The sequence below is a fragment of the Mytilus trossulus genome, unplaced genomic scaffold (assembly GCF_036588685.1).
Source record: "Mytilus trossulus isolate FHL-02 unplaced genomic scaffold, PNRI_Mtr1.1.1.hap1 h1tg001255l__unscaffolded, whole genome shotgun sequence".
Classification (NCBI taxonomy): Eukaryota; Metazoa; Mollusca; class Bivalvia; order Mytilida; family Mytilidae; genus Mytilus; species Mytilus trossulus.
The window spans coordinates 1-10,533 of NW_026963737.1; the positions used below are offsets into that span (position 1 = coordinate 1).

At 40.0% G+C, this 10,533-nt stretch overlaps 1 protein-coding gene and 4 pseudogenes across 1 annotated transcript; all 5 read left to right on the top strand.

Annotated features, from left to right (window-relative positions):
- The first annotated feature begins 1,398 nt into the window (after positions 1 to 1,398).
- LOC134704075 (NADH-ubiquinone oxidoreductase chain 4-like) lies at positions 1,399 to 2,743 on the top strand (annotated as a pseudogene).
- Positions 2,744 to 4,269: 1,526 nt separating this feature from the next.
- LOC134704079 (NADH-ubiquinone oxidoreductase chain 2-like) lies at positions 4,270 to 4,779 on the top strand (annotated as a pseudogene).
- A 1,116-nt stretch (positions 4,780 to 5,895) lies between these two features.
- LOC134704074 (cytochrome c oxidase subunit 1-like) lies at positions 5,896 to 6,582 on the top strand (annotated as a pseudogene).
- Positions 6,583 to 7,485: 903 nt separating this feature from the next.
- On the top strand, positions 7,486 to 8,202 carry LOC134704076 (ATP synthase subunit a-like; annotated as a pseudogene).
- Positions 8,203 to 8,539: 337 nt separating this feature from the next.
- LOC134704078 (NADH-ubiquinone oxidoreductase chain 5-like) lies at positions 8,540 to 10,267 on the top strand. Its single transcript, XM_063563534.1, is given in 1 exon segment — positions 8,540 to 10,267. A coding segment is annotated over 1 exon segment (1,728 nt).
- Positions 10,268 to 10,533: the final 266 nt, after the last annotated feature.

Genomic DNA, 10,533 nt, shown 5'->3' on the forward strand with positions numbered 1-10,533 from the left:
CTAAAATAAAAAATAAGCTAAAGCTTTTAAGAAGCGTTAAACTTTTAATTTAATGAACTTGTACAATGGGCAAGTAGCTTTTAGTGATAAGGTGGTCTAATATTAGGATATAGGGCTCATGCCCCTAAGGCGCCGTGAGTAGTGGCTCTTATCTTTGTGAGAGCTGGCAGAGCTAATGCGTTTGATTTAGGATCAATTCATAAGTATATATACTTGCTTTCATGGCACAAGCTGGCAGACCTAATGCATACGATTTAAGCTCGTCTTATAAGATATACTCTTGTTTGTGTGTGAATTACAAAGCTAAGCCCAGTCTCATTATGGTTAGTGTCGAGTGTCTATTTAAGACTCTAAGGAGAGTAGCTGTTTTCTTTGGAGCCTCTATCCTATTAAGCCTTTGTCAAGTGTCAGCGGACTCTTTTACTCCCTTGGGGTCGACTAAGGCTGCACTGGTGGACTGAGTAGGCGTGGTTGTTGGTGTTATCCCATCCTTTTGTAGGGGTGCTTCTCGCTGTGGGCTTCTATACTTTGTTGGAACGTAAATTTTGGCTATCATTATAATCCGAAAGGTCCATCCAAGGTGAGTTATATAGGGATCTTGCAGCCTTTTAGTGACGCAGTAAGTTGTTATGTAAAGAGTTTATTGTGCCTACACGTGCTAACGTAGGGCCCTTCATTTTGGCTCCTGCACTAATATTAACTATCAGTTTACTTGGATGGCTTTTATACCCGTATAAGTCGGCTGAAGTGTTTTATGTTTTCGGGTGATTCTGTTTATAGTTATTACTAGAGTCAGGGTTTACGGGGTAATAATATCCGGATGGGCTTCTAACTCTAAATACTCTTTGCTAGGTGCAGTTCGTGCGATGGCGCAAAGAATTTCTTATGAGATCCCTATAGGATTTATCTTCTTTTGTGTGGTGCTGTGCTCGGGTGTGTTTATGTTTCAAGAAATTAGGGTGTTCCAACAAAGGTCCTTTTTTTTCTTTTTTCCTTTGTGCGTAGTTATAGTTGTCTGAATGCTGTGTATGCTAGCTGAAACTAATCGGGCGCCATTTGATTTTGTGGAAGGAGAGTCGGAATTAGTGTCAGGATACAACGTGGAGTACAGCGGAGGGGGGTTTGCAGTTATATTTATTGCGGAGTACTCTAGTATTCTTCTCAGAAGGGTTATAAGGGCGGCGATATTTTTCGGGGGAAATGAAGCGTTGATCGGGGTCTTTATGATGGCTTTTGCGGTCTTCTTTGTGGTTATTCGTGCTTCTTTACCTCGTTTACGTTATGATAAGTTAATGAGTTTGTGTTGGACTGTTCTTCTATGTGTCATACTTATGGCTAGTGTGTGTGTAGTAGTTCTAGTTAGGGTGTATGTAAGATAATATAAACTAGTATAATTCATTTACACTGAATGTGTCAGATAAAGTCTGTCTTACTTATGGTTAAAAGGTTGGCAATTAGACTTATTGCATTGATTATTATAAAAAACCTAAATATGAGTGTCATTGGGTTAAGCGTTCTAACTATTCTAAGTATGGGCGCCACAAGAGTCGCGATAGGGGGGGTAGAGTTGAACGGGTTGTACACCACAGACTTTGTAATAGGGTTAATGGTTACACTAACTCTATTTGTAGCAATTCTTTCCTACCTAAGGAGGGTTAAGATCCACCGGAAAGCAAGATTTAATTTAATAATTATCAGAATCAGCCTAATTTTAGTGATAAGATTCAGGGTGAGGAGGTTCTTTCTTTTTTTTTTTTTTTTGAAAGTGTGCTAGCCCCTCTGTTGTTATTAATTGTAGGCTGAGGCTATCAGCCAGAGCGTTTACAGGCAGGGGGGTATATAGTAATCTATACGGTGTTCGGATCTCTTTTTTTCTTATGGGGGGTAAGAGAACTCTATATTAGAGGGTTGAGGAGGAGGATAAGTTCTGTGGTAAGGCTAGTAAAAAAAAGGGGAATGAGATTGTGATGGCTATACATTCTAGGGTTTCTTATCAAGCTACCAATATATCCATTTCACCTGTGACTACCTAAGGCTCACGTAGAGGCCCCAGTAGCCGGTTCGATGCTATTGGCCGGGGTGGTACTAAAATTAGGAGGGTACGGGCTGCTTCGATTTATAATAGTTATACAAATAAGGCTTAGAAGCGTTTTTTTTTGTGCTGCTACTAGTGGTGAACTTGGCAGGAGGTGTCTACGCAGGATTAGCGTGTGTACGGCAAGTGGACCTAAAATGTTTGGTAGCATATTCCTCTGTAGCGCATATGAGGCTTGTGCTATTAGGAGTGCTTAGCAACACGGTATTAGGGGTAGTGGGGGCCATTATTATTATGATCGGGCATGGGTTGTGTTCATCAGGTTTGTTCAGGTATGTGAATGCTATCTATAAGATGAGGCACTCGCGTCTGCTAGTAATAAATAAAGGGGGCTTGTTAGTCTGCCCAAGTCTAGTCTTAATGTGTTTCCTGTTAAGATCAAGCAACATAGCAGCCCCTCCTAGTCTAAACTTATTTGGGGAAATCCTCGTTTTCGGCGTGGGAGGGTGAATAAGTGGAGTGTTCCTGCTTATCCTGGGTCTGATAAGCTTTATTAGGGCATGTTTTAGACTATACCTATATGGAAGTTGTTGTCACGGGAAGGGGGTGTCACACAGGGAGTCCTTAAACTTGAGAAGAGTTTGTGATGTTTTTGTTCTGGCGGCTCATTGGATACCGCTGAACTTTATGTTTATGTTTATACCCTAAACAATGAATCGTAATCCTTATTCTCGTTACTATGTACCAGGTCCAAGTCCGTGGCCCTTTTTTGTGGCTATCTCGGCAAACGGAATAGCGGTAGGGTTAATTTTGTGACTGCATCGAACTCCCAGATTTCTATTAATAGGAATGAGGTTGGGGTGTATACTATTGAGAACTTTTAGATGATGGCGAGACTTAATTCGTGAGGGAGATATTGGGTTTCATACTCGCTTCGTAATCAAGAGATTTCGTGATGGAGTTGCCCTTTTTATTCTGTCTGAAGTAATGTTCTTCTTTTCTTTTTTTTGGACTTTCTTCCATAATGCCTTAAGACCCTCGTGTGAACTAGGGATGCGATGACCCCCTCCAGGGATCCGCACGCCAAAACCCGTCGTCGACAAGGCTGTTCGAGACAGGTCTTTTAATTAGGAGGGGGTTATTCGTAACTCAAGCCCATAAGAGAATGCGTTTGAAGGATTATGATGTTGGGCCATTTATTGGCCTAGTGGTAACAATTTTATGTGGGACTGTGTTCTTCCTAGTGCAACTTCGAGAATACTACTGAAACTCATACACTATTGCAGATAGGGTGTATGGAAGAGTGTTTTATTTACTAACTGGGTTTCATGGAATGCACGTAGTTGTGGGGACTCTTTGACTAATGGTGAGGTTAGTCCGACTATGGCGTGGGGAGTTTTCCAGTCAACGGCACTTTGGTTTTGAGGCTTGCATTTGGTACTGACACTTCGTAGATGTGGTATGGGTAGCATTATGATGTTTAGTATATGTGTGGTTTGGAGGATGGTTATACATGTGGTGGTTCAAAATATGAGACGGGGACGTCTATACGTTTAAGTACCCAGACGCAAAGCCTTCGTGGTATGCGTACATTCAAGAAGAGCATGCTCCGTCCTGATATAAGATTCCTGACCATTTAAAAGGTTAAAAATAGGAGTCATACAGACTAGTTAAACAGTTTTGATTTGAAATCAAGTACCAAAGCGATTCCAAGCGCTTACTAGTCTGAGTAAAGTAGTCTAATTAAGGACAGAAGACCTATGATTTTCAAGTGTTATAAGTAACCTTTACTTGAAATGGTAAGCTTTGTGGTAAGACCTATAAAATTAGTGAGATTAGGGGTAATATTGATCGGGACAATTCTTAGGGTTAGAAGAGAAGAGATAGTAGGGGTGTGACTCGGTTTAGAGCTAAATCTGTATGGATTTCTTGTAATTATAAACCCTGATGGTCACTATAGTCCTGAGCCCAGTGTAAAATATTTTGTGGTACAAAGAACGGGGTCAATTCTGATACTAGTGGGTTTTGTAACCTTGATAGAGCAGCACGTAGTGAGAGGGCTGGTGATAAGGGGGGCGGGTACAGTGTTAAAATCTGGCGTTTTCCCGCTACATTCGTGGGTCCCTTCAATTATTAAGAACAGCAGATGGTTAGCAAGAGGGTTAATATTAACTTGGCAAAAAGTCGCCCCCCTTGTCTTTTTATCAATAATTATACCCTCTAAGGGGTTGTGAGTAGTAATTGTATTGATAGCTGGAATTGGGGCAGTAGGGGGCCTTAACCAGAATTCAGTACGAGTAATAAGCGCGTACTCGTCGTTTGTGCATACATCATGAATGCTGTTAGGGCTCACATGGTCAAGAGTAGTCTTTGTAGGGTATTTTGCAGTTTACTCGCTGTCGGTAGGGCTGTTTTTTTATGGGTGCTCAATAATAAACAAAACAAGAATGGGCGGTCAGATTAGTAGAGCCGCGAGGGGTATAGGGTTACTGATACTGATGGGGATGCCTCCTTTCCTTGGCTTTCTAGCGAAAGTATTGGTGTTTCTAATGAGAGGAAGGGCTGTAATCGTGGCTTGTATTATAGGTTCAGTAATCAGGCTAAAATTCTACATTGACTTTTTTTATAGGATAGTAATAAAAAGGTTAGTAGACAAAAACAAAGCAGAATTCAAGATTATGTGGAGGATAGTGATCGGGGCTAACCTAGCAGGGGGGGCATTGATCTTGGTGAGATTTATTTAGAAACTGCTTTTAGGCCAGGGGCGTTTTGATTTCGGCTCAAAAAGAGTGGGTAAAACCACAAAAGTATGATAAAAAGGTAATTTAAAATAAAATATTTTGTTTCAAACATAACTATAGGTAGTTGTTACCTCCTTTTTGTAGAATGGTACTTTAAAAAAAAGGATTGGTTTGCATCTAATTATTAAGCCTAGGTTTTCATTCTTAAGTGAGGAAGTTAATTAACATAATAGGGCTGCTAACTTTGTTATAAATGGCTTGTACCATTTTTCCTTATAAAAAAGTAGTTTAATTTAAGAACGATAGGTTGTGGGGCTATTAGTGGTGTCAACCCTTTTTTAGCTAGATATAGTTTAAAATAAAATATTGGCTTTGGGAGCTAAAGACACTTCCATAAGTTTTCTAGAAGAATGGTTATGGGGTTAAGAGTTGCGTTTGTCTGCATTGTGTCTTTTTTGTTTACGGGGTTATTTATGCTACTAAGGGAAAAGCGGGGTCTAGACCGAGAAAAGTGCAGTCCATATGAGTGTGGATTTGAGCCTATTGGAAGAGCTCGGAGGCCCTTTTCTATCCGATTCTTTCTAGTAGCAGTTTTGTTCGTCGTGTTTGATGTAGAGGTAGTGCTGTTAATACCTTTTGCCTACATGTTCTTTTACGGTAAGAGAGTGTTAGGGATTTTGTCCTCAAGGGGTTTCCTTCTTATCTTGTTTGGGGGTCTCTACCACGAATATCGTGAGGGGTCTTTGGAATGAGTAGGTTAATACTAGAAGTGGCATTTATGCGAAACGAATTTTGATGAGAGGTGATTGTAAGAGGCTTACTTTTGCTGTTGGAAGTGTATTGTGTGTACCTGTGGTTTTCACGTCGAGAGTGCTTCTTAAGGAAGTATGGGACCAATGAAAGTTCTCAAGGATCTAATAGAAGGTTTGAAAAGGCATATCTTACTATAGCGTATAGGGAAAAAAATATTAAGAGGCTAAAATCTAGTGCGGCTCTAAGGGCTAATAAGGCTAGATGATTGGCTTCTAAGTAAGGATAAATAAAATGATAAAAATACTAAAAAAGGAAGAAGTAGGGGGTTATGGAGAAGTGGAGTCCTGGTGACGTCGATGGCTGTGATCAACAAATCACAAAGATATTGGAACCCTTTATCTGTATAGCGGAGTCTGAGGAGGGTTGTTTGGAGCAAGGTTGAGGTTAATGATCCGAATGCAACTGGGGCATCCTGGAGCAGTGTTCTTAAAAAGAGATTGATTCTATAATGTGGTGGTTACAACGCATGCCTTAATAATAATTTTTTTTGCTGTGATACCTATCTTAATTGGAGCTTTCGGTAATTGGTTGATTCCTCTGCTAGTAGGAGGTAAAGATATAATTTACCCGCGAATAAACAACTTAAGTTATTGACTATCTCCTAATGCACTATATTTACTAATACTGTCCTTTAGAACGGATAAAGGAGTTGGTGCTGGATGAACTATTTACCCCCCTTTATCTGTGTACCCCTATCATAGGGGCCCTAGGATGGATGTTCTTATTGTGTCACTACATCTAGCTGGGCTCAGCTCTCTAGTGGGGGCTATTAACTTTGCTAGGACCAATAAAAATATGCCAGTGTTAGAAATGAAAGGAGAACGAGCGGAGCTTTATGTTTTAAGGATTAGAGTTACTGCAGTTCTTTTAATTATTTCAATTCCGGTTCTAGGAGGGGGCATCACAATAATCTTGTTTGACCGAAACTTTAACACAACTTTTTTCGATCCCGCAGGAGGGGGGGACCCCGTTTTGTTCCAACATTTGTTTTGATTTTTTGGGCATCCGGAAGTGTATATTCTTATTCTACCTGCCTTTGGTGTGATATCAAAAGTAATTATGCATTGCTCTGGAAAAGAAGCGGTTTTTGGTCTAATTGGGATAGTATACGCAATAATCGGAATTGGAGGGTTAGGGTGTATGGTGTGGGCTCACCACATGTTTACCGTAGGTCTTAATGTTGATACTCGAGGCTATTTTTCTACCGCAACTATAGTAATCGCTGTTCCAACAGGGGTGAAAGTATTCAGATGACTGGCAACTATAGCAGGAAGAAAATTCAAAATAAAGCCTGCCGCCTACTGAAGTACTGGGTTTCTGTTTTTATTCACCGTGGGAGGGCTAACAGGGGTCTTACTGTCTAGGGCTTCTATGGATGTGTCTCTACACGACACATATTATGTGGTGGCTCATTTCCATTATGTGCTAAGAATAGGGGCGGTGTTTGGGGTGTTCTGTGGTCTTAACCATTGGTTGCCAAATTTTGTTGGAGTATGCTTTAATAAGAAATGGAGGAAAGCCCATTTTATAGCAATATTTTTTGGGGTAAATACTACCTTCTTTCCTCAGCATTTCTTAGGCCTAAGAGGAATGCCTCGACGGTATATAGACTACGCTGATATTTATGCTCACTGACATTGGGTGTCTTCTTATGGGTCCGCTGTGTCTTTTGGGTCTCTAATATATTTTAAGTTCCTTCTATGAGAGGCTCTAGTAAGCCAGCGAGGGGTTGTATTTAGTGGGGGTTTATGTGGTGAAATAGACTGAGCAGGTACCCGAGACCTTTATCCAGGAAGGAAGCATGTTTATAGCCAATTGCCATTTGTGTGAACTAACCCTTATAACACGTGTATCACTTATATTTATAAGAAATCGCGTAATCAATAATTTAAAGTCATGTTAATAGATGTTTTTTCTAGATTTGATGCTCACAGCTATAACTTAATTTGGTTGTCTATGCCGTTATGGTTGCTGTCTTCTATAGTGCCAATAACCGTGCTATTTAGAGACGTGTACACTAAGGGTAGAAGTACGAGCTCTTTTCGGAGTTTGGTGCTATCCTTTACTTATTCGATGATTCGATTGAACGGAAAGGGACTAAAGCTATCTGGGTTTCCTCTAGTAATAAGGGGTCTGTTCATGATAATTCTGATACTAAATCTGTCTGGAAACTTTCCATTCTTTTTCCCTGTAAGAGGGCAGTTTGTGTTCGGGTTCTCCTTTGCTTTGTCTATTTGAACTTGTTTAGTTTTATCTAGTCTTTTATGCAGATTTGAGCAGGGGTTGATGAGTCTCGTTCCAACAGGTTGCCCGTTAATCCTTGTGCCTTTTATAGTAGTGGTTGAGCTAATTAGTGGCATACTTCGCCCTTTAACATTAGTTTTACGTCTGACACTAAATCTGGGAGCTGGTAAAGTAATTCTAACTATATGCAGGAGAGAGTTAGTAGTTAGCTGGTTAAATAGCAGAAGGCTGCTTACAGGAGTTGGGGGTATTAAAGGGTTAATAATGGGCGGAGGTGTTTTTGGAGCCGCTGAAGTTGCAATCGCGTGTATTCAGTGTTATATTTTTTGTGTCTTATTGTGTCTCTATACGGAGGATCATAGAAGGTAGGTAGTTTTAAAAGCTTTGCTGAAGCGACGGCCTTGTAAGTCGTAGAAAACTATGTGTTTTAAAGCTATGATTTGAATAAAATTCCTAGGAGTTTTCTTAATAAGTATAGGCTGTTTTGTAATCTTCCGTATAAACAAACACCTTTTGTGTTTATTTGTAGGGCTTGAAATAATAAGACTAGGCTTATTGTTTGTAACCCATGTGTTTCTAATAAATCAGTTTTGGTTAATTTTACTAATTCTATGTTTAGCTGTTTGCGAAGCCAGAATTTGCTTGGCCCTTCTGGTTATGGTGATGCGACTATGCGGAGACGATTTGATGTCAAGGTTACTAAGAGATGGCTCGTAAAAATAGTATCATACAATTAAAAAGTAACTTAGGGTTACTTTTACTGATTCTGATTGGATACTTATTTATTCTTAGAGGGAGGACCTTTGGAAAAGCTTATTTATTGGAAGTTACTGTTTGAGAGAGTAATTGTCTCTCATTTAGCTTCAGAGTTCTACTAGATAGCGTAAGAATAGTCTTTGTTGGGACGGTTTTGGTAATTAGAGGAAGTGTAGCAACCTACTGCAAGTGGTATATAGCTGGAGAGCCATACTACAAGCGGTTTATGGGATTAGTATGGTTGTTTGTGCTGTCTATAGTGTTTATAATCTTAGTTCCTAATTTAGTAATACTTTTAATTGGTTGAGACGGGCTAGGGCTCACCTCATTCCTATTAGTGGCTTATTACCAGAACAATAAGAGGTTATCTGCGGCTATGTTGACAGCTTTGACTAATCGAATTGGGGATGTTTTTGTACTTTTTAGAGTTTCTATTTTTTTAAGAGAAGGGGGGTGGTTAATTTATATATACCACCCAGTGCAGACATGGGTTAATTTAGGGTTTGTGGTAGTTCTTGCAGGTATAACTAAAAGCGCACAAATGCCGTTTTGCGCATGGCTACCTGCTGCCATGGCGGCACCCACACCGGTCTCCTCTTTGGTGCATTCTTCGACATTGGTGACAGCTGGGGTTTATTTGATTCTTCGCTCTTTTTATATTATCAGAGCTAATCCCTTTGTGACTCAAATACTTATAGTCTTAAGACTATTTACTCTAATATTAGCGGGGTCAAGGGCTGTGTTTGCGTTTGACCTAAAAAAGGTAATCGCACTCTCGACTTTGAGGCAGTTAAGGTTAATAATATTCTCGATTTCAATCCTTCTTCCGTCTGTAGCTTTTTTTCATTTAGTAACCCATGCGGTATTTAAAGCTTTGTTGTTTCTAGGCGCAGGGGGTGTTATTCATAGAAACCAAAGAATCCAAGATATCCGGGGGTTAAGAAGCTTGTGGCAAGGATTACCGGTAAGAATGGGTGCAATAACGGTTGCAATTGTGTCCTTGAGAGGGGCCCCGTTTATAAGAGGGTTTTTCTCTAAAGACCTAATAATTGAGCTAAGAATGATAGACAGAAGAATAACTTATGGGTGCTATTTATTAGAGCTAACAGGTTTAATCTTCACTTCTTTTTATAGGGCACGGATTGTATTTAGAGTAATACTTGGGTCTAATTACGTTAATAGCAGAAGTTTGCGGATTAATGAGCACTTAAATATACAAACTCCTTTTCTTAGCCTGTATATTGGGGCTATTATCTTAGGAGGGGTATTAGGGAGGAAAATAGAGAGGTTTGGGTTTGTAGTAGTTCTTGAGAAATATGAGAGAGTCAGAGTATTTCTTATTCCCTTTGTAGGGTTAATTTTGTGATGAGGAGTGCTTAGAAAATTAGGGTCTAAGCCTTGGTCGTCAGCCAAACTATTAAGATTCTTTTTGAGAATGTGGCTCATAGAGAGGCTAACCTCCCACCCCAGAAAAATGGCCTTCTTTAAGGGGTCCAGGATGGTAGCTCAAAGTCTGGATCAAGGTTGACTAGAGCTATTGGGCCCTCAAGGTGCCCATAAGGGACTAGGTCAACTCAGCTGTTTGAATGAAATTGTTCAGAAAAATTATTTTACCTACCAGCTGGTAGTATGAGGGCTGGTGGTAGCGGGGGGCGTAAGCTTAATTATGTTTATATAATGAGAGTTATAGTCATATGTGTAATTTTGATGGCTGTGTTTTCGATTGTCTTAATTGCCAAGCAACCTATTTCTTTAGGGCTAGTGCTATTGAGGGGGTCTATAATTGCATGTGTGGAGGTTGCACTGGAGGTTAGAAGGTTGTTAGGGTTCTTATTGTTCCTAACTTACGTTAGGGGTGTAATAGTCCTGTTCTTGTATGTTTTAAGGATCTACCCCAATGAAGTGTATCGTTTTAATCTAGAGTTTATGGTTCTCGTCAGAAGG